At 39.8% G+C, this 23,686-nt stretch overlaps 1 protein-coding gene across 3 annotated transcripts in view; it reads left to right on the forward strand.

Moving 5' to 3' along the window:
• The window catches only part of CRHR2 (corticotropin releasing hormone receptor 2), a gene marked incomplete at its 5' end in the record, with an annotated part of 157,536 nt that overhangs the window by 127,239 nt on the left and 6,611 nt on the right, over positions 1–23,686 (forward strand). For all 3 annotated transcript variants that reach the window (XM_084282309.1, XM_084282310.1, XM_084282311.1), the window contains 3 exons: positions 11,267–11,352; positions 14,438–14,573; positions 16,294–16,335. In XM_084282309.1, coding sequence (XP_084138435.1) covers positions 11,267–11,352; positions 14,438–14,573; positions 16,294–16,335 — 264 coding nt within the window. The remainder of the gene's footprint in view (positions 1–11,266; positions 11,353–14,437; positions 14,574–16,293; positions 16,336–23,686) is intronic.

Consider the following 23,686-nt stretch of genomic DNA (forward strand, 5'->3'; position numbering starts at 1 on the left):
AGTTTCAGAGACAAAGGAAACTGGGCGTACATTCTGATCCTGTATCTTGTGTTAGATACCTGTGACCAAAGTTGTGAGGGAGAAAATGTACTTAATTGTTCTTTATTGTTTAATTCTTGAATTGATTTTGGCTTGAGCATATCCCAGGAGATATCTAGCCATCTAGTCCTCTGAATACTTTGAAATTCAGTTTCTGATAGCACTGGAAAAAGATATTCTATCAGTTATTTTCCATTCGAGTTAGTGTTTGTTTGTTTGCTTGTTTGTTTGCTTGTTTGTTTTATTTCTATGGTATCTTTCCTCAGAATGGCATAACCAAGGTTTAATCATACGTCTCTGTCTGAAGGTAAAGAAAGGGCAAAGGGCTGGAACTGCAAGCCATGGAATTGAATTTCAGCCTGAATTTATTAAGAAAAATACATTTCTTATGTGCAATTTTAAATGTAATCCCTGTCAAAGAACCGGTGAACCATGAAAACACAGCAAGATCAGAGGAGGAACCTCAGAAAACAGTCACCAGAGACAGTTAATTGAGCTGCTTTTTTTCTCAATAACTGTGTAGTGAACTGACCCCAGATATGAACCATTCTGCAAAGTTGCTCAGAGCTAAGACTGTATTAAATTTTCATTTTTTCACTTTCAAACAGGCAGGTTGGATATTAGGATTATTTTTTTATTATTTTTTTTTTTTCAGACCTTCTATTCCATTTTAATAGATTCTTTTTCCTTATGCTTGAGAACTGAACAGTTTTCTAACCTCTGCTTTTGAGGCTAGTTGAAAATAATTCAGCACAATCAATTAACTGCTGCCAGAAGTGGATGAGCTGATGGGAAGACCTGGAGTTTACTTCTATCCCTGCCTTCATCAGCTACTTGCTTTTGTCAAGTTATATTTCTGCTCTAGGTCTCAGTTTCCCCAGCTAAAAAGCGAGCTTGATGACACTTATCTTCCTTTGTAAAATCCCTGGATGACAAGTACTGTAGAAGAGTGAAGTGTCCTTAAGAAAATGGGCTCATCTATATAATAATGTGGAATTTTGACAAGGAGACAGCTGATGTGCGGTCTTCATGATGTGCTAATCAGTAATGATGTAGAATTTGAGGCTGAGCGCTGGGGTTGTTTAGCCTGGGGAGGAGAAGGCTCCAAGGAGAGGCTGCAGTGGCCTGCCGAAACCTAAAGGGGGCTACAGGAGAGCTGGGAAGGGAGTCTTGGGCAGGGAATCGAGTGATAGAGTAAGGAGTAACGGCTTTAAACGTAAAAAGGGTAGGTTTAGACGAGATATTAGGAAGAAATCTTTCACTAGGAGGGCAGTGAGGCCCTGGCCCAGGCCACCCAGAGGAGCTGTGGCTGCCCCATCCCTGGCAGTGCCCAAGGGCAGGCTGGATGGGGCTGGGGGCAGCCTGGGCTGCTGGGAGGGGTCCCTGCCCATGGCAGGGGGTTGGGATTAGATGGGCTTTAAGGTCCCTTCCAACCCAAACTATTCTATTATTTTGTGGTGGCAAGACCAAAGCTTGCCACCGTACTCAAGGCGTGACCATACAAATGGATTTTTATAGCAGTATCCTGTTCTCTGTTTTATTGTCTTTCATTCTCAGTAATTCCAGACATCTTTTGTTTCTTTTCTTGAGTACCACTGGGAACTGAGATGAACTTTTAAGGAAGCTAGCTAGTATAGTTCCAACATTTTGTTCTTGAATTAAAATACGTAGAGCTCATAACTTGTTATGTAAAGTTAAGATTGCTTTACTGCCCCACTGCATTAGCTTTATATCATGTGATTTCATGTGTCATGTTACTGCCTGGTCACTTAGTATTGTGAGTCCCTATACAGATCTTGCAATCAACTTTTATTTTTGCTATCCTGAGTAGCTTAATATCTCTAATAAGCTGTCAGCCTTCCCTTCATTCCCTAGATCATTAAGGTCTACACTGAACAGCACAGATTCACTACTAGCCTCACTCTAAAACAGACTAAAAACAGACTACTATATATTCCTACCCTTTATTTCTTGTAATCTTATATCTGATGCTCTTCCCTCCAAACTTATAACAGACAAACTTCTATAGGAGCCTTTAGAAATTTTTCAAATTCTTTTCAGAAACCTGATATGTTTTCTTGTTTGTTTGTTTGTTTTGGAAGTACATCTCAGAGGAGAGTTGACTTACCTGAGCTTAATAATATTATTGACATAAAGCAAATGATCATACCATTACCATTAATATGTTTAAGCTACAGAAACTGGTTTATGATATTTATTATCTGTCTTCCAATATAACTAAAGAAATAGTAACAATTTAAACAATTTACTTGAGAGGTTATTTCCCACTACTGCAAAGTATGTTTCAATACAACTGTTTGCAATAGCTATAGAATTTGACTTAATAAATGTTCACTTTCTTTGTCCTAGTTTATCAGTGCAATGGTACTTTACAGTATCTATACATCTTTTTTTTTTTTGTCTTGAAATGTGCTGCTCTGTGCTTTTGAATGATTATCCTAACACCACATATGCACTTACAGTTCTGAAGAGCACAACCATCTTTCCGCCATTCTCTTATGCGCATCCTTTTCTGATATGTTTTAAATGGACTGCAGGTAAGGGGTATAGGTTTGTTAGGCAAAACCCAACATTTATGGAATTCTTCCCTTTCTGATATTGTCCAATCAGATAAAATTTGCAGTGCGTCATAATCTTCACTTCTTTTTGCTTGACTGTAATGCTCTACTCACAGTTTTGCAATCCACATTGTTAAAGTTCTGTTTATTTTGATGTTCTAAAAAAAGTCACAATGGTTTGTTCATTTGCCATTTTATATATAGAAGCATTGTGCCTATGTATGCATCTATATGCATTTCAATTTTGCTTTCTCTGAAAAGCATCCCCTAGTTCTTTGCAAACATCTTTCTTGCTGATATAATTGCTTCTCTGAATATTTTATTAGTTTCCGCTGACTCTTTTCCCACTTTTGTTTCCAATTCAGCATCATTGTTTTCCGAGACCAAGAATTTTCTTCCATTTTTATTATTATTGATCTATCTTTTTCATTTTGCCTTCTGCTTCCTGACTAGCTTATGTTTTTTCTCAGCCCCTGGATTGCGGATTAATTTAGTTTTCTTATTGATTTTTTTTTATTTCCTTGTCTCTACAGTTTCCATGTTCTTCCACTGCTAACAAGATTGTAGTCCATGACTTGCAAACTTGTAACATACCTGAATTTTTCTGACAAGACATTTATCGTCATTTTCACTGGTTTGCACGCATGCTGTCATAGCTACTTACTCTTAGAATAGAGATAATATGCTAATTTGATTAGAGTTCATCATGAGTTTATCTCCAGTTCTGCTTTTGTTGCTATTTCTCCCTTCCTGTTGCTTAAGTTCTGTAGCTCTGGAGTCAATAGTGTCTTCAGGAACAAAAAAGTGAGATATCCAATACCATGTATACACCTGCAGTGTCTCTTCTTTCTAAAATTTCTTTTCATGAGACACGTTCCACAGCCAATAAAAAATTCATATGACCAACAGCAGTTGCCCAGAAAAATTTCTCTGAAATTCATCCTGTGAAGTCTCTCCCTATACTCAGCGTCCTTTCCAGCTAGGAAATTGCATTTCATCAGCAAGATATTGGATGATTATTCTTTGGAAGAAGACTCTCTCTTGAGTCTTCTCTTTAACACATAGCAACTTGAACCTGCCCAGCCTGAGGAACTGCCAGGAGGATCATTCACAGCAACATGCCTGTGATTTAGGCAGTCATGTCATTTTGGTCATCTCCAGTATGCTGGGGTGGTGATTTGGCTGTTGAGAGACACCGGGGCACTTTTTTGTTTTTACTTATATATGTGTTTACTGGTATTTAAACCTTCAGTGTGCCCCTGGTTTGTCAGGTGAAACATCTGAAGAGAAGTCCTGCTGAGTAATCTGTGACTGGGGGCTCCACAGTGGGTGACTTGACTTGGAAGTGACCTACAGCGTGTTCCTTTAGCAAAGCTTCTTGAATACAAGACATTTCAGGAGAGACAGATGTCCTGGCAGAGTAGGGTGAGGATCACAGACGGAGTCATGAGATTGGAAAAAAGGCTGTGGGCATGCTCATGCATGATGTGGGGCTCTAGTGAGGAATTGGTGTCACCCCAGCTGCAACTGGAGTTGGATTTGTACTTGGGTTTAGATAACAGGGTGGGTGAAGACAAGGGTCTGTGTGGGCATGTGTAACACAGACGTTAGGTAAGGAAGGTGTCCATTCATCCACCACTCTCTTCTTTCCCTAGCAAAACACTATTCCATCCCATACTGTCTTCAGGATGTGTAGTCCAGCTGTTCTTGCCTGGAGAGTTGGTCTTTGACTGCTGACTTAGAGACACTCATCCACAATTCTCCCCGTTCCCGACCATCTTAATTACATCTCATTATTCTGCATTTTCCAGCTCTTTGTTGTGTTCCTAAAGGAGTCATTATGGTACCTTTGACCTCTAGGAGGAGAACTCTAGTACTAAGAAGCCCTATTTGAGAATCATGTCAGGACAGTATGATACAACAATTAAAAAGAGGCATTAATAAACCGTCAGACTATTCATTTGAGGTCAGGATGATGGTATATAATGCTCCAGCTAAGATGACTGCTCTAATACCAATTAGGGTTACTCGATCCTGGGGTGGATTTTACCACATAGCATAAAAGTGCTATTTTATTTATCAATGAATAAGTCTAAGTAGATTAATATTTACATTTCCTGGAAGTAAAGAGGAGGAGCAAACATTCTCAGAACCACAGAATTACAAACTTACTGTGTAGCTTAAAATAGGAAGCCTGGCAGAAATGAGCAAAATGAACTCTCAGGAGAGCATAAATACTTCTCATATAAGCTCTTGAGTTTAACAAAAATTGCAAAGAATACTCAGAGTTCCCTCTTCTGTGCTTTTTGGAATATTTTGGCTATTTCATCTCATTAAGGGAGACAAATTTCCTCTCAGATGGTGTTTGGCTTTTATGATTGAAAATGTTTATGACCAAAATCTTTCACTGAAAATTTGTTTTAGTTCAAAAGGGCTTCTGGGTTTGAATATTCAGATTAAAACTGATCTCTTCTGAAACAGGTGGTCCAAGTGCTTTTTGGATCATTGACTTATAAAGTCCTTCTGGAGCTTTGACTTTTCATCCCATTTTGGAAAAGGAAACGATAAACCTCCAAAGCCCTGGAAAGTAAAGAAAGCTACTTCTTTCCCAGCTGTAGTTGGAGAGGGTCTTATTCCAGCAATAAGGATATTCTTGATACATCATAAATAACATCATAAAAGTAGGAGAATAAGAAATAAGTTGTTTTATGCTATCTTCAAGACCTGTCCTTTGGACTAGTTTTATCTATGAGTGCATATCAAGAGGGAAATCCTTAGTTATCTTTTCCATTATGAAGCAGCAAATGTGTTGTATAAACAGAAATTAATAAAAATGTCAAGTCAGATTAAAAATAAATAAAAAGGATGTACTGCCTGTCAACATTACTTCTCTTAAATACCCATTCATCAGCCTTCATTTATGGAACTGATGTTTTGTAAGAGCTGCACAATTCTGAGAGAAATTAACTTGTTGACACAGAGCTCCAATAATAACAAGAAAGTCCTTAACAAATAATAGTGTACTTTGCTATATACAGTAAGAAGTTTTAGTTTTGTTTTGTTTTCTAGAAAAACTCATTTTGCAATGGTAAGATCTTTCCTCCTTTGAAATGTTACTATAGATATGTAGGCTATATATATATAGAATAAACACCAGCATCTTGATCTACTTTGCTTGTAAATCAGAATCATTCTGGTAGTCATTAGAAATGTAGGGATCTGCTCCAGATGGGAAAATAGCTGTTTTTCTTTCAAAGACTTCAGCTTTTGCAAGCTATTTGCAGCAGCCTCTTTCCTGTTTGATTATGTCTCTGTCCAGAGTTAACTCAAGCTATGAATTAAGCTCATCCACGTGAGCTGTGGTATCAGACCTGCTTCAGAAAAATAGACAATAAAATCCATCTGATCCTGCATTGAAAGTTTATCTTCAGATTAGACCTCTTTGAGTGCTAGGTGCAAATGAGCAAAATGTCTTTCTGAAATGAAGGAATGTAGTTTTAAAATAAATCATTAAAATTGAACACACTGAAATGTGTTTCTAGTAGGCAAAACCAGGGAGAGAAAGAAAAAAAAAAAATTTAATTGTGACCACATTTGTATCTTTTGCCCTGCAATTTCTTGTTTGCTAAAGTCTGCCTTTGAGATGTCATCCTGTTCCGAGCACTAAAGATCTCCCAGAGAAACACAGATGGAGGCAAAAGGGAACCCTTGATGTTGGCACCACAAAACATTTTAGACCCTCAGTAGACACAGACCCTCGGTAGGCACAGCCACACTCAAAACTCAGGTGAGGTACCCCTGGATGATTTGAAATAGCACTTTGCATGGAAGACTTTGTGTGGGTAACTTGCTCAAGTGCTAGCACTATTTATCCCAAAACACTTGCTGAAATGTGCCTGTTCTCTCCACCAAATATAAATGGAGTTTCAGATAAACAGCTGTCTGAATTGTGGTGGGGCAAATCTGACTCAGTTCCTTCTGTTTGTACTCTTCTTATCCTCATTGTGATGGAATCACTTTGTAGGCATGGCCAAATCACTTTACTTCCTTCATTAGCTAATCTAGAATTGGGAAGAATTAGTTATCTAATTCTGAAGAAGCATGTGGGAAGAAACAAGTAACAGGAGCTTTTTGCACAATGAGAAAAAAGCTGCCTTAATGTCCTCTCCTAATGCAGTGACAGCTGTGGAAAGCATAGCCCTGTGAAAAAGAGAAAGACAAGCCTTGAAAGAGCTGCATACATTATTTTTAAAGCCAGAAGGAGATCTGAATGATGTTTGTAACCTTACTTTATGCATAAAACAGACCGTAGGGTTCTCCTGACTTGATCCTCTTTGCCTCCCAGCCATCATCTCTCAGACTGAGATACACAGATATACGTGACTCATCTTTTTAGAACCTTCCAGCCAGCCCAGGATGCTCTCTTCCCTCACTCCATCCCAGTTAACAAGCCCTTGCAAAAAAAAAACAGGATTCTGGTTTTCATGGAAAGACAGATCAAATACTTGTGTTATTTCCCCCACTCCCTCCTTCTCTTGGAACCAGGTCTCTCTTTTCTTTCCAGGCAAATTTATTTTCTTTCCAAGTTTTCCTCTCTCATCAGCTGAGCACTCTGTTAAAGTGTGGTACTCCCTGCCACAGACTGTTTCAGAGATGAACCTAAGAGATAATCCTATTAATCAGACTCAGATCAGACTTTTTCAGGGAAATAAAGCTCATTGAGATACCAAGATAATTCTCTAATGCCTGTCTAAAAAATTCTCAGAGTTGCCTGTTCCTGAAAGCTAGGACAGCACTTGGGCAGTGTTATCGAATGTTTGACTTCTTACCCTCTCTTTACACATCAAGGTATGCAGCATTATCAATGGTGGGGCCTCAGGTCTGACATTTATCCTTAGGTGACTGCCAGGGCTTTGAAGGGCATTTTAGAGTTCACTTATTAAATGTTATTAAAGTGTAATCGTGTGAACAAATGTCAGGTCTGGAGTTGGAACCAGACTTTACATTGGGACCCACCCTAATAATCCAGGGGAATTTGGATCCAGGTTCTCTATTTATACAGCAGCCATTTATGAGAATCAGAATAGGAAGCAAAACTCCCAAGTTTGAGTCTCTTTCTGCATTTAGGTAAGGTGGAATTTGGGATCAGTGTTTCTGAAGCCATGGGTGAGCAGTGGGACAGGTTGTCTGTAATTAACAAGTACTACTGTTACACTGAAGTGCCAGATGGGTTAAGGTAACCAACCATTAGCCAGAGAAGTCTTGTATGGTCCATCCATGCTTTTTCAAAGATCAGTGTGGCTTTGTATTCACAGCTGTTCCATTGGGGAACACTAAGGCTATCAAGATAGGATGTATCTCACCTAACTCAGAGGAGAGATCCCTTTACCTAAATATAGGCACTTAGTACCTTTTGAGATGCTCTGTCAGCCTCATGTGAGTCTGGCAGGGAAGATATAGATCCTCTAGAAAGTCCTTCCCCTTCTGAAGTAGTAGGATACAGCATGACACCAAAATGGCCTTCAGTGCCTGTTTTTAGGCAACTAAATGTAGCCCTGTAATACAGCCCTGTAATATATACACTCCCGACAAGTTTGTCTGTGCAAGTCCCATGAAGAGGAGCTTCAACAGAGGGAGAGACATCTCATACCAAAGTAAACGTCCCAAATAGACAGCAGGAACTCTATTGTTGAAGTAGCTATTTGTCTCTGCTGTTTATTAAAGGAGCTGTTGGTAACTAGCTTAGGGCTATCTACAAGGCACTTTTATTGCAGTCATGAGGCCATCCTTTCCCTCATTTGAAAGTTTCTATAGCAAAGGAAAATTCAGGGGAAAAAGAAGGAAAGACAACATTAGTATGACAATGAGATGTTTGCAAATCACATACCTTGCTGACAAGTACACGACCACAAACATTCAGGGTGACAGTCACTCTGAAACGCAGACTTTTAGCTTACTGAGTATATCTGCAGACAGATTTTAGTTTGTCTTCAGACCCTCAAGCTTAAATTCTTCATCCCAAGTGACTAAGGATACGCAGTATATTCCAGGCCAGAACCGGGAAGAGAATTCAGGTTGAGTTACCAATGCCCCTGTCTTGGCCTCAGTGTTCCTCTCTCCCAGTAAATGTTATGGGTATAAAGTCCCTACCAGGCTTTCCTCTGACACCTGGGCAGCCCATTAGAAGTAAGCACTAACACATCTGCCTTTTGCTGTTACAGACAGATTAGGTCACTTATCAGCTCTGTCACAGCTATCAGTGCCACCTGTAGTCCCTAGCTCTGCAAGAACCTTGGTCAGTGCTATGGTCTTGGGTAGCTGAGTTCTCTCCCTCATGTGGCCTCCACTGGGATGCTCAGCTCTTGGTGGCACCTAGCACACAGCAAGCATCAACTGAGGCAGTCAGAATTAATGCTGCCAACCAGATAAACAAGCCAACTGTCACCAGGGATCAGTGTGTGCAAATAAACATGAAAATCTAGGTGAGAAGTACTAATAGATCCTTTGTGTATGTTGTCGTTTTCTCTCAGCAGCCCTTGGATGGGGGAGCTCATGGAAAAGAGTGAGAATAGCAAATTCATTTATATAGAATAAGAATATCTCTACTGAAGTAACTCCCAAACTTTACAGCTAGCAATTCTCCTTCTGGACTGATGAATCACTTCTGCAATTTAATTTTGAAGAAGATAAAAATCCCTGTTTTTTTCTGATGCAGCCTGTGGCAATTTGAATTTCCAGTTCTCTGCTGTCACATCAAACTAGAACTCCCAAAACTTGAAATGCTTTCTCCAGTCCAGTTCATCATGTTAATCCCATGTGATTAGTCCTGCTTATATTTGGAACTTGCCCTTGCCTAATAGTCTCTAATTCCATCTGGCACCTTCCATTGCGATTGCAAAAGCAGCAAGTTTTGGATCGGTGCCTTTTTGGAATCCTTGATGGAAGTAACCCAAACCTGACTCTGAGCTGACAAAGAACGTCAAGATTTGGTGGTTTAATTTCAGAGGCAAATGTTTTCTTTCTGTGGGTGAAGGACACCCCCGCCTACCTGCCCTTCAGTAGGTTCTCTCCAAACAATTCCCTTTGTGTTCCCGGGGAATGGTGCAGTTGCTAATGTGAAGAGTTTAAGATTCACGTCAAACCAGTGGTTTGAAGCAGTTGTCTCTGATGAATAAAGCGAGAACCGTTTGACTTCATGCTCTTCAATACAACAAAGACAATTCCAGCAAGAGCAAGTATACAAGCTGCATACACTGTTTTATTTATTTCTTAGGTTCCCCATGGCCCTGCTCTGCTAAGAAAAATGTCACATAACTCTTAGAGAAGCATTTTGGTATCTCACGTAATAAGCATTTAATGTACAAGATTCCCAACACTGCCAGTCTCCCAGTGTCTATTCGAGTGCTTATTGCACCATTTGTTATAAATAACATTACAATAACCACAGGGAATGATGTGATGGATGCCAAGATACCGTAATCATCAAAACACACCACATTTCATTGGGGGAAAAAAAAAGAGCATATTTCTAGAACACCTTTGTGTTAGCAGCTCTGCTGCAGTGTTCAGCTGGAAGGCAGTCACAGAGTTCTTCCATTCACGGACCACAAAATGCCAGGAGCCCTGGGACCCTGGAAATGAGAGATAAATGTGTTGATAAATGTCTTCTCACAAGCTTAGGTTGTGACCTCAGCAGTCTTGAGATAACAGTTCGGCAGTTCTGACATCGTCAACAATCTTGAGATAGTTCCATGTGTTGCAAGCTACGCTACTTTGTAGTGAAAGCAACACAGAACTTGCTCCTAGGTGCCAAATCCCTCTGCTGATCACAGTATACAAGTCACAATCTTCTTTTCAGATTTTTTTTTCTTTTTCTTTCCTGTTTACACTGAGAGGAAACTTGTCTGAGAAACTCTCTAGCATATGCAACAACAGCAATTAGAGCAAATCTCAATTCTCAGCATTGAGATGGTAACAGAAATAATAATTACCCGGCTCAGCAGATTAAAAATAGAAGTGGTAAATCTGTCATTTCAGCTTCAATGACAGTGAAAAAAAAAAAAATCATTTTTCAGGAATGATTTAACTGCTCTATTTCAAATGTCTCTTGTAGTGTGCAATGAGTGGACTCCACTGAATCTGAAGGGAGTCCAGTGTGACTTGGTTACATTCAGATCTCTGCAATGCAGTCTTGCACCAGGGGTCTTGCGAGCCCCACCTAATCTAAGGATGGTTTCGGATGCATTCTGTGTCAGCACAGCACAGAGCTGCCAATACTCTACACAGCGAGCCTTGGGTGAGCCAAGACAGAGCCAGAAGCAAAGATCCAAACAAATCCCACCCTTAGCTCCTTGTGGCACCCAAAAAAGGAGTAAAAGGGTGTAAAAATAAGGCTACTTGCTGGGACCGTTAGTTTCATTCTACATTTTAATTCCTGTTTTGAAAGGATTAGTAGCTGTTGGATATTTGCTTGCATAATCTGGTATTTCTGGTAAACTTCTGAGTCTGCTGCAATCAGTGATAAAGCTGAGAGGCTGTTTTTGATCAGATTGGAATTGCAAAATGTATCTTTTAAGGTGTATCTCATCCTTTAAGCCACTCTTTGACTCACAGGTCTTATTTTTTCCTCTCTCTTCCTTCTTTTCCAGATAAATTTTGTATTCCTATTTAACATAGTTAGGATTTTAATGACAAAGCTGAGAGCTTCAACCACTTCAGAGACAATACAGTACAGGTAAGTCAGCTGGTGCTTCTTGCTGTTTGTGGTATTTGCAAAGAACTGCCTTGCCTGTCCTGTCCTTGTCCCGTCTTTGTCTTTCCAGATGCCACTGTGATTTAGAGGGTGTCCTTCTTTCCACTTGAGCTCCTATAGTTAGCTCCACAGTATTTATTTTTGCAGGCTCTCTTTAAAGTGTGCCTGTGTTCTCTCTGTCCACTCCATTTCGATATCCAAACAATGGAAACCGCCAAGGCGTACAGGTACAGAGACAGCTGTGCACTGCCAGGGCCCCAGCTCCATCAGGTTTACATTTATCTTAATGAACGTGTGAAATTTCCCCTTTCCAGTGAAATCCAAACTGTCAGTGAGGACAGAAACTTTATCAATTTCTGTATGTGTACAAGCATAAGCATTATATGATACAAATATGTCCTAACTCCTCTCACTGAGGAATAGACCATCCATTAAGCTAATATGATGCATCAGTGCTTCTTTGTCTCATTTTCTAGCTTTGTAGATGCAGAGCAATACCAAGACTTCCCAATAACTTGTGTATGTGCATATTAAGATCCATGTTCATAATAAGATCCTACCAGAGTCAGAAGTTAAAGAACAGAGCCTGGGCCAAAGCACTCATACCACATCTGTAATCAATAGCAGTATTATTACTGATGATTACTGTGCACATACAGGCATTTAAAGTAGAGTTTAATGGTATTTGTAAACTGTAGGTTATGGGAAAAAAGGGTGTTCATGCCTCTTCAGCTGCCACCAGCATTAGCATAACCATTCAGTGGGTTGCACCCACGCTAACTAATCCTCAACACATTATTACCTATTTATGAGGTGCCTTTTTATGTATTTATTTTATTTACTTATTTTTTATTAAATACATTTTTGTTTATATATACGTATGTTCTTATATTTTATTTATGAGGCAGATCAGTTCCCCGAGCTGGGTGACCGTACAACCTCACAAACACAAGTGTGGTAGAAAGAAAAAGTCAGGAATGTTTAGCCCAGGGCAGCAGAAGGAAGGTGGACTTCTGTCAGCCTTGTGGACTTATATCAGACCCAAACGGTCCTGAAAAAAATAATTCGTAGAGATCAGGAGATGCCGAGTGTCTTTTCTGTCTTACTATTTGCAGTCTCCTGCAACATGAGCCAGTGTTTTGGAGCATTTATGGACAGACATGTCCTTGCTCTGAGAAATAGCTCTGTTTTTGTGGGGTGATATTGGCCACAATCCTCTAAATCATTTCTAGATAAAATCTCAGTGTATTAAGCTGAGGTTCGAATCCTGATGTCCTCAATCATCCTGCTCTTGACTTTGGAGGCAGTTTTCCTGCAGTAATGGGGGTTTGTTGTTTTACCTGGTTCCTTCCTTTCACTCCTGTCTGTGGCTTGGAGACAAATGTGAAGTTAATGCAATAGTCTGTTTTTCTTGTTCAGATTCTTCTTTGCACAATTCATAAGAAATTAAGAGGAAAAAATTACCCCTTTTCATGCTCAAACCTCATGCTATAAAACTAAAACTAGCATGAAAAAAAAAAAAAAAGCAACCAACAATTCAAATCTCATTATATTTTACTCCCTGCTGCAGTTGGCGGGGATTAGAGATATTAGATTTTGAGGCAATCTAAAGTAACTGCCTTCCTCCTTGAACAGATGATGATGATCTTATCCTCACTACAAGCTCTGTGAGGGAATCTTCCTTTTTTTTTTTTTTTTTTTTTTTTTCACAGCCTAAATAGAAACCCTTACGATTCCAGGAAAGCCTGGGGCAAGGCTTGCTGCTCTAAAGCCGAGTACTCCAAACATTTGTTAAGCAAGTATTAAATAATGTGGCAGCCAGTTTGTTAAAACTGTCGCTGTCTCCTGACACTGACAGTGCTTTTGTGCCTACCCACCTACCTGCCTTTATCCACCTTTTGCAGCCTTATTATAGAAATTTATAGAGACTTAGCAAAATTGCAGTCTTACGTCTTTGTAAAGTACCTAGCACAATGAGGTGTTGTTTTGCTTCTGGCATCTCAAGACACTATTACAGCCCCAATAATAAAGATTAGCCCCTGATAATTCTGTCAATAACAACTAATGTTTCATTGTGCACCATCTGCTTGTTTATTATTTGTAAGACAGCCCTAAACCGTTGCATTGGGGATACAGATGTTGCAGGGAGCGTGAGCATTTACACTCCAGACAGAATCAAAAGGTGGGCACAGGGAAGGTCTCACAGGCACAGCAGTCCTACCCCAGTGCAGGATTTACCACCTTATCATCCTGAGGTGTAACAAATCACTCCTGCAAAGAATCTCAAAACCTTCAGCCTAATGCAAGCCCTGGAGATAGGACAGAAACTCTCCAGAGGAAGAAGAGGCAGAAGCAGAAGGATGTAAAAAAGGTTTCTACCTCTCTCCTGGAGTTCAGGGTATGGGGACAAACAGCAGGATTCAAAGGCAAAGGCTTTCCCAGAATACTTTACTTCGAGTGGTCAGGCACTGGTCAGAAACTTATTTCACAAACCCACCTGTGGTTTCACAACTCGAAGTGGAGGCTGACATTCTTTCCCAGCCCCCCCTGCTAAACTCTCTCCAGCCTTTTGGCCACGGAGTCAAGCTCAAATGCTTGAATTATTTGGCCATTGTGCAAACAGAGGCTTTTACCGTTGCCCTTAGAGAATGTCCTATAAGCATGCCCTGAGAGATGGAGATACCTACAGGGAGCAGTTGTACTCCCTAATTCCAAGCACCTGTGTTAGACACTAGACAGAACTTTACATATGAATTTTGCTCTGGAAGTGGTTCCTTCCTCCAGTGACAATACATGTTGGACAGCCCTGAGCAGCCATGTCTTAAGAAATCCTTGCTTCTTCTTGGCTACTCCCTGTTCAAGATGGGCAGGCGCTGAACTATCTCAAGGAGGCACCTAAGTTCCCTCTCCAGCTAACGTAGGTACTTCACATCCCTCTGAATTGCTCTGAGACTTGTGCCCTCTCTCCACTTAGGGAGTGATCTGTTTGGGTGGGGTCATTCTACAGTGGTTCAGGTAACACAGTTTTATCTTCTGCTCACTTGTGTTTTCTCTTTTTTCCCCACAGGAAAGCAGTCAAGGCAACTTTAGTTCTTCTGCCTCTGCTAGGCATCACATATATGCTTTTCTTCGTCAACCCTGGTGAAGATGACATTTCCCAGATTGTTTTCATCTATTTCAATTCCTTTCTGCAGTCTTTCCAGGTAGGAGAGCAATTTTACATCTGGTATTGGCTAAAAGGATCCTCAGTGCTTTTCAGCCATGAAGCATATGGCAGTAAAGTCTATGATACAAATAATACTTGAAAAGTGCTCAGCTTTGTTATTTTTGCTTACTTAATAGATATATTCAGCATGTCTTATGAAGTGGAGGACTCTTCTCAGGTGTATACCAGAGGGATTTACCTCCCTTATCAGCACTATGTTTAGTCTACAGCTACAGGTCTTTATCTAAGCTCCATCTAAAGTCAGGGGACAGATGATGTTTCATCCCATCAGAAACTACATGAGAGAGGATGGTGAATCATGCTTCCAAGCTGCCTCTCTCTCTTCACAAAGCTAGCTGAGATTTAGACTAGATGTTCCTAAAGCAAAAGGAAACAAATCCTACCTGCTGAGTTGACTTGATTAAGACATTAACTATGTCCTAAATCTTACCCAGCCTCTCACCCCAGTGCTCCTGCAGTTCTGAGTATACTCAGCCATCAGACCATAACAAATCTTTGAGCACTTGTGCCCTATTTCCTTTTTCCACTACCTTTTATAGGAGTTCTGCCAGTCGTAAAAGGCAGTGGAAGGTGAGTGTCCCAGCTTTCCGGATTTGGGAAAAAAAGAAGAAGAAAAAAAGTGACTGAAATAATTGTATCATATTTGGTCATTTACTTCTGGTTAGGTGTGTTCTATGGTTCTACCTCTGCTTAAAGACCCCTCCTGGTCTGGAGTGGAATTGTGTTTGATATTAATGTTTTACCTTTGATATCTGCAGGGGCAAATGTTTTGATACCCAGTTTGTCAATGCAAATACATGACACACGTTCTGTCAAGCCAAATCTAAGGCTGTGTAATACAAAAGTTTGGGGCTTTGGATTACTGTATTACTGATTGCATGTTTAGCTTTGAAGCACAGAGCATCCCACCAGAAATTGAAACTGAAAATTGAAAAAGAAAAAATGATGGTTTTAATCAATGAGCAAAGGAACTTTAGCTCTTACCATGGAAGCAATACACATTTTTCATTCCCTGAAATTAATTGTATTGCTCAAGGTCTCCAAAAATGATGCACTGCTTATTTTATTGTTAGTGTTACGAAGACATACGTAAGAAAGGAGGGATGGTGAATCTCTGCTTTATGGTGACAATAATTGCAGTCCATTGCTGAAAGCAGAATGGATGGGACTCAGATTTAAACATGAAAGCATCATCATGTTGTCGTCTGAATTTCCATTATGGTCATTGCAATCTTTGCAATCATTAGAGAGGTGTAGTCACTGCTGTCAATAGATTCCGCAGTGCACTTCAGCTCAGTTGAACGAAAGCAACCTGATGAAACACAAGAGCATCCAAGGCCATTTGACACCCCCCTGTGGTGTCCAAGACATACGCATAGAACTGGCAAGCATGACACAGGACCTGTGCCATTTTGGGGAGGCAACTGGAAGCTGTAGAAAGGCTTTAGCACAACTGAATTGACAATCCACTCAATCAGTGGAAGAGCTGTCTAGATTCTAGCTCTTATATATTAACAGTGAGCTGCAAGACACCTGGTATCTTGTCATGAAATTGTAGGGTAAAGATATTGTGTTGCTGGAAATGGATGTCAACAAGGTTGTGATTATACTCAGAATGATACCAGGTGAAAGCTCAGTCCCCAGTTCTTCCTGTGAAAATACTTACCTAATAACTGACTGCTTTCTATTCTTTCCAGGGTTTCTTTGTGTCAGTATTTTACTGCTTCTTGAATGGGGAGGTAAGTAGTGTCTTCTGCTGTCAGCGTGATTAATTCTTGGGAGGTGGAACCTATTTGAGTGCCTGATTGTAGAGCATGAGATGTTTTTACATGAGGTCATAGTCCCATCAGTCTGTTCCTCTTGAAGAAGATTCTGTTAATGTGCATCTGAATTTCCCAGCCCTCTTTGTGGGTGTTCTGTGTTCACAAAACTTTATCCCATTCAGCTCCAGCTGGGAGGGCAGAGCAGAAGAGGAGTATTCTCAGATTGTATTTTTTTTCCCACATTTTAAGAAAACCTTCTTTGAGGTTTCTCATTAATTCTTAATATGATTTCTGGGCATACATAAGCAGTGCTTCTCATCTGGGCTCTCATTAAGGTTATGCTACAGGTGACCCATTTTTTTTAATGGGATTGCCATGCTGAGCTGAGTGAGTTAGTTTTTCTGTGTGGGTATCTCTGTCTAAGTGATCAATACCTGTTGTAAATAATCGGGAACAGGGTTGGTGTGCTCCTTTTGAATTAGTTCTGGGGAACTGATACTCATGTAAGAAATGTCTCACTAATATCTCTTTGTGTTTGATTTACACCACAAAGTGTGAGAGATTTATTTTTTTCCCTGCTTACAGTGCCTGTGTCTAATTTATCTGCATTATGCATGTCATTTTATTCCAGTTAAAGTTTGTGCCTCTGCAGAAATGAATCTAATGTCTTAGTTATTCCTGCAGAATCAGTATATATTTTATATATACTGCTTTTAGTTTCATTGTGAGCTCCCTATGTGGCACTATGAAAAGGAATGAGCATGTCTCCTCACCTTTCTAGACGTCAACCAATGAAGCACCAGCATTTTGGTGTTTCTTTTTTTTGTTGTTGTTGTTGTTGTTGTCTTTGGTTTTAATGTTGTTGCTTTTTGCTTTTCTTCATTTCATGCCTTCCTCATATTAACTCAACTCTGAGGTGATGTTAACAAGAAGCAACACTGCTTTCCCAGGTTAGGCACATGCTATTTTTATAAACAGCCAGCAGAGTGTCCTCGGCTCTCTTTCTAACCTTCCTCCAATGAATTATGACCATTCCATCTGCCTCTTAATAAGTAGGTAAAGTCTTCCCCCAAAAGTACTGACTCCTTAACTGGGACAACAGTTACCTGAAAACCTTGCTACCTATCTGAGTTGTTTTATGATCACACTTGTTTTTCTTTTTTGTTTGTTTGTTTTTCTTTCTTTTGTTTGTTTTTTATCGTGAGCCATTGTGCTGCACAATCTGATGAAGTTGAAGGAACCAAAAGACTCACGTATCAACAGTCAGAACTTTGTATTAGCCCAGCGCACTTCTATTTTGTGGACTTGAACTAGGGCCAGGTCATACCAGGCTTTCGCTCTTCTGGCTGCTCTTGGATTCTTTCAGCTGTCCTGAAGTGGAAGAAGCATCTCCTTCTTCACTACAGCAGTCTGAAGTTTTCTGTCCACGGCCATGAACCCACTTCCCATGCAGTAGCTTTCTGTATAACTAGTTCAAGCCAGTCAATACAATCTCCTTCTCATCAGGTTAACTTACACCTCTATTTGCTCACCTGCACAACTCTAGACATTACTGGCAGTATGGACTAGCTCTCTGCTGATTCTGATGCTTGCCTAGACACTTAGCTCATATGTAGACACCTACGAACAGCTAAAGTTGTGAGCTAAATCTTCCCTGCTCTCATATGTTTACATAATGTATAACTTGACTGACTAAACCATGGAAACTGCCTAAATAAGTCTTTGAGATATAACATAAAACTAAGTCCCCCAGATATTGCAGCATTTTCTCTTTGAAAAGGGACTTTGGATTCATCTTATGGTATTGTGGGCACGTCTTTGAAGTATCATAAAGGTTTTAAAGGGTAAAATTTCCTGCTCTGTTCCAGCTGCAGCTCTGCAAAGCTTAGAAACAAGTAGAAAATTCAATGGCTTTTCAGACTCTTCTGAGTTTCTAATGATGTTGACCAGAAAAAAAATACATATATCTTATAGTAAACCATTGTAAAAGCTCTCCCGTGTGATACTGCCTATCCTTTCCAGATCTCCCTACACTCATAAAGTATTCTAAAACAGCTTATGTTTCCCACATCACATTCCAAAGCCACATCAGACTGCAAACGCTTGCAATTATGCCGTGTCTTGCCTCCTTGTGAAGTGTAACCTGTACAGGCAGCATTGCCAGAAAAAGGCATATGTGAGGGCCTTGGTTGTTAGCACAGCGGAAGTGTTTTTCCTTATCATTAAATTCCATATCTAAGCAGTGAAAGCTATATTCATTTATTGCTCAGTTAGATTTGCAGTACATTAAGCATTCCTCAGATATCTACTATGAAAAATCCTGTATTTCTTAGTCCATGTGAACAGGATCACATTGGAAAAGAAGTACCAAAATATCATTTGCATTCTCCTACATCAGTTGCTTTCAGGGAGTCATCTCAGCTAGGAGTGGTGATGAAGGAAATGCCACTCAATCTCCCAGCATTGTAAGTAAAATCCACAGTAGATTTAGCTCATTTAATAGTTAATTGCATCATCCGATAAGATTGTAGTGTAACAAAGACTTTTTTTATTTTGAGAAGTGAATCTGCATAAATGTCCATATGGAATAGTTATTGCAGAACTTCCATAAATTTCCTCTTCGTAGAACAGCCTGAAACCTTTATAAATATCACTGAAGCCTTGATGAATTATCATCTCTTTAGTCAGCCTGGTATTCCTGTCTGTGTGATAGATGAGCTGATGATTTGCTGTCTCAGAAGTTTATAAATACATCAGGTTCTCCAGCTATGCCAGACTTGGGTACTTTAAATGCATGCAATAGTCTTTAGCAGGTTATTTAGCCCACACAGTGCCAAGCCTGCTCTTAATTATGACACAAACAAAAAAAAATATAGAAAATTAATTAATTTAAAATTTAAATAATGCTGTGATCTCAGCTGCATCTCCACCATTTCATATTTGATAGATGCCACTAGGTTCCTGTAAACTCCTAATGACAGTCTGTAGTAGAGCCCATGACTGCTGGCAGTAGAGTTCACACAATATGGATCACAGATGACAGTTATCAAAGTTTCTGCTTTTTGTCAGTGTTCTACCTGTTAAGTTTGCAAAAGAAGCAGAGAAGAGTTTCTGCTGTGTAACATCTTGTAGCCTCCCTTTATTTAAACAAATGTGGACTTATGACTTAGAGCAGAAATTTGTTGCTTCTCTTCCTAAGAGCAATTTTGCACCAGATCAGAGGAATTATATTTCCCTCGATTCCACAACAGATTTCAGACTGATGTAGGAGGAGCTTTGTTGGCTGCAGTGAGAATTAAGCTGATGGGCCAGGTGTTGAGAGAGTGTGTATCATTCAAGCCCCCTTTCTGGAGATATGGCTCTTCAGGTATTGAATATAAATGTCTTTCCAAGCTGATACATAATATTATACACAAGCTATTCCAGTGAATCAAGGGAGAAGAAGCAGTTTAGATACAGAACTGACAGTCTTTTTTTTTTTTTTTTTTTTTTTTTTTGTTCTGAAAAGCTCTGAAGCTCTGAAGCTGTTGTGAACAAACTGCGTGTGCCAGGGGTGAGCATGAGGGGCCACTAGCACTTGACTCATATTAAGCAGCTCTAGAGACCTTATGGAAAAAAGTTGTCCTTGTTGGATGCATAGAACATCTACTAAACCTAGAGGGCAAAAATATGCAAATTTCATTTAATCTGAAGCATCTCTGCACTTCCAAGAAAATTGAGATCAAGATGTTTTGAGAATCCCAGATGTTATGAAAAATGACAATGACAAAAGATGTATGCATTTTCGTTACATAACACTTTGAAAGTATGAATGTTGGTTGTGGGGTTTTTTTTCAGTGACTGCAAAAATCAAAATGCTCCTCAAAAAGTTCTCCATCAATTCACAAATCACAAGATTGAATTTAATTTCACATAACATAGGATTTAACAAATGAAAAGTTTAAGATGGAGTTCTCTTGGAACAAGAGTATATGTTGGCATGGAGCTGTGCTGAACAGAATATACTTTCACAGAACTTCTATTGGATATTTTTTTCCTAGAATCATAGAATTGTTTGGGCTAGAAGGGACCCTTAAAGATCACCCAGTGCCACCCCCTGCCATGGGCAGGGACTCCTCCCAGCAGCCCAGGCTGCCCCATCCAGCCTGGCCTTGGGCACTGCCAGGGATGGGGCAGCCACAGCTCCTCTGGGCAGCCTGGGACAGGGCCTCACCACCTTCTGGGTAGAGAGTTTATTTCTTACTACAGTTCATTAAAGAAAACTTTAGGATATTTGAGTTGATGAGAATTACTCTACCTAGATCAGTTTGATTGTAACATAATAATCTATAAGCAGTGATATGCTTTCATGGTATTTCATCTTTATGTAAGTATGGATGAGAGAATAGATTTATAAAAAAAAATAAATCATCTCTTCAGCCTCTGTAGTGCAAGCTGATGAATTCCATCCAGCAACTGCACTTGATAGTATGTGTTTAATTAAAATGCTTGTCTTTTAAAAGGTTGCTTGGTGTGGGATTCATCTCACATGGTACATGATTTTTCTGACAATGATCTTGAGAAATGAATGTTGGAAGAAAACATTATCTATCAAGGTCACTGCCAGATCTGAAACTTAATAAAGGCTCAGTGAAGGTTATAGTCCTTAGGCATATGTAGAATATTCTTGAAATTCCTTTATTTGCATGATATGAAATCTAGGATAAATATTCATTATAATTTCATTACCAAAAGAGACTCACTGTTACTAGGCCTAACAAATGATCAGTGAAGACAGGGAAAAAGTGCACTTACTGCGTTTCATATTCCAAGTGTATCTAACTGCATGGTTATGTTAGCTGTGGTCTTATAGCTGCTGTTGGTTGGAGTCTGGAAGGAAGGAGGTCAGATCTCAGATGCAATGCACCCTAGAAAAGGAAATAAAATATTTCTGGTCGGCCACTGGTAACCCTTCAGAGGAATGAGAACTTCACTGGGAGACCTGTCTCCAGTCCTGTTACCTCAGCAAAGGCATGATGTAAACAAGAGGATAAAGAGGGAAAGGATCCCTGCCCCCAGAGAATACCTCTTCTTGTTGTTAGGTGCTTTATGTCATTTCCAATAGCCATCAGTGTTGACCCCTGAGAGAGTTCTCTGATCTTTGGAAGACTTAACAACCCTAATAGGAGATAATAACATAGCTGTACAATAACAGAGTGCTTGTGAATGAAGGTGGTGATGTGTTAGAGTGACCCAAATTTATAAAGTGATACTGCTTGATGAATGGGAAAAGAGAGAAGTCACCTCTAGCAAACAAAATGAAGGAAATAAGGGCAATCCTGATCAAACACAATGGCAAAAATAAAATAAAATAAAATCATACTGAGGATATATCAGCATTAGAAGAAAGGCTGAGAGGCATTTTGAGATGTCTAACTTTGTATGTACTCAAAATGGCTGGATAATTCTAAAGTGTTGGACCAGAAACCTTCTGGGGTCCATTCTAAACGTAATTATTCTGTAATTCCTGAGTCTTATATCCATAACAAGGTGGTTGTCCTTCAACCATGCCTGGGGGGCATACATAGCTAGCAAGGGTTGTGTCTGAAATTCTCTTGCAAAGAATGAATTCTCATCTCAAGCAAATTCTAGTATTATCTGGTCAATATCAACAATCAGCTATGAATTCACATTTAAGATAGAAAGCAATTATCTGACTTAGACGGAAACCATAACCAGAGAGCAACAGAACACGTAACTTCGTTAGATGGCACTGTAAATTATTCTCACAACTAGGTGCAAGACAAGGATAAATATGTTTAATTTTTGTATATTGACCCTTTACCCAGGCACCATCTGTCTCTCAAAATCTATTAAGCTCAAAGTGGCTTACTTTGATCTGATCATCTTGGGAGGCTATTCATTATAATAGCCAGCTATGAATCATGACCTAAATGGTTAGTCATCCACCTGCCCATCAATCTAAGCAGACTTCACATTAATCATCCTGAACCCAAAGGACACGCATTAAGCGTTCCTCCAAATCGCTGAATAAATATGAATATGGGGGTGGACTAGAGGGCTAAAGTTTAATTCCGTCTTCCACAATTATTGTTTTCTGAGCAAAGGGACCCAACAATATGGATGTGAGTACTATTGTTAAATGCCCCTGGGAATGACTGGTCAATATAAAGTCAAACCTTCCCGTTGGGACCACCAGGTCGTGGTTCATTACAGGACTACAGTCTCCTTCCACTGCCCATCTCCTCACCCAGGTGTTTTCTGGTAGAAAGTCACCTTCACAGAAAATCACCTGTGAGTCCAGCAGGTCTCTTCAGAGTAGCATCCTATAAGAAAGAGAAGATCTAGGCATGCTGAAGGATAGGAACTGGCCTGAAGATCCTTCCACACCCCGTTTTCCTTTTCATCTGCAGTGCTGCTGTTGTGGCAGTGACTCCAGAGCACTCCACAACAAAAGCACAAAGTCTTGGCTTGGGCTGATTGCATTTATGGCCTCCCCCTCAAATGGTTGGTTCTGCTTTTTACCAGTCCCTTTGCGGCCCAGAAAAAGGGAGCAGCATTTGTCTCCTGCACAAAATGTGCAACAAATCTTTACTAGTCAGAACTGTGATATCTTCTGAAACAGTTGTATACATTAACAAAATTGCACTGTTGTAATCTTGGAAATTAGGCTTCAGTGTCCCAGTCTGGCAGGTGCTGCAGAACTATCAGCCTGTTACTGCGATGTATTGAAATGCTGCCAAAGACTCTTGGGGAAAAAAAAAGAAAAGAAAAAAGAGTTGCAAACCAGTTAAGCCAGGTAATTTGGAGGGAGAAAAAAAAACTTAATAATGGTACATAAAATAGCAATGTGATGAAAAGGTCCACCTGAGCTTCATTGGTGGAAGATTACAGGATTTATTACCACATTTCCTTTGAGCTTTGCAGATTAATTTTTATACTACATCCACTCCCTACCCTACTAGGATTAAACACTGGTAACGGCATCTTTATAGAGACATTTGGCTCCTTTCTTTGTCTGATGGTAAACTGGTCATCTCTGGTCCAAGATTTGGCTCTACTGGGAGTCTTGAAAAGCTACCAATAGGGTACGGTATGACATAGGTATAGTTGTTTGGTTATTTAACACAATAAAAAAACTTAGTCCTATCTCTCTGAGAGCATTAGTGTTCCTCATCACCAGATCCTCAAGTCTGGCAGTCCAGTGAGGTCTGTGCTTAGGCCGTTCTGTTTCTTTGCTTCCATTCAGGATTACACTTACCTAATCTTTACAAGGATCTGGGCTTGGTCCATAGGCTTTTTCACAACATTTACTGTTAATGCCTTT

This window comes from Netta rufina (assembly GCF_964035555.1).
Source record: "Netta rufina genome assembly, chromosome: 2".
Taxonomy (NCBI): Eukaryota; Metazoa; Chordata; class Aves; order Anseriformes; family Anatidae; genus Netta; species Netta rufina.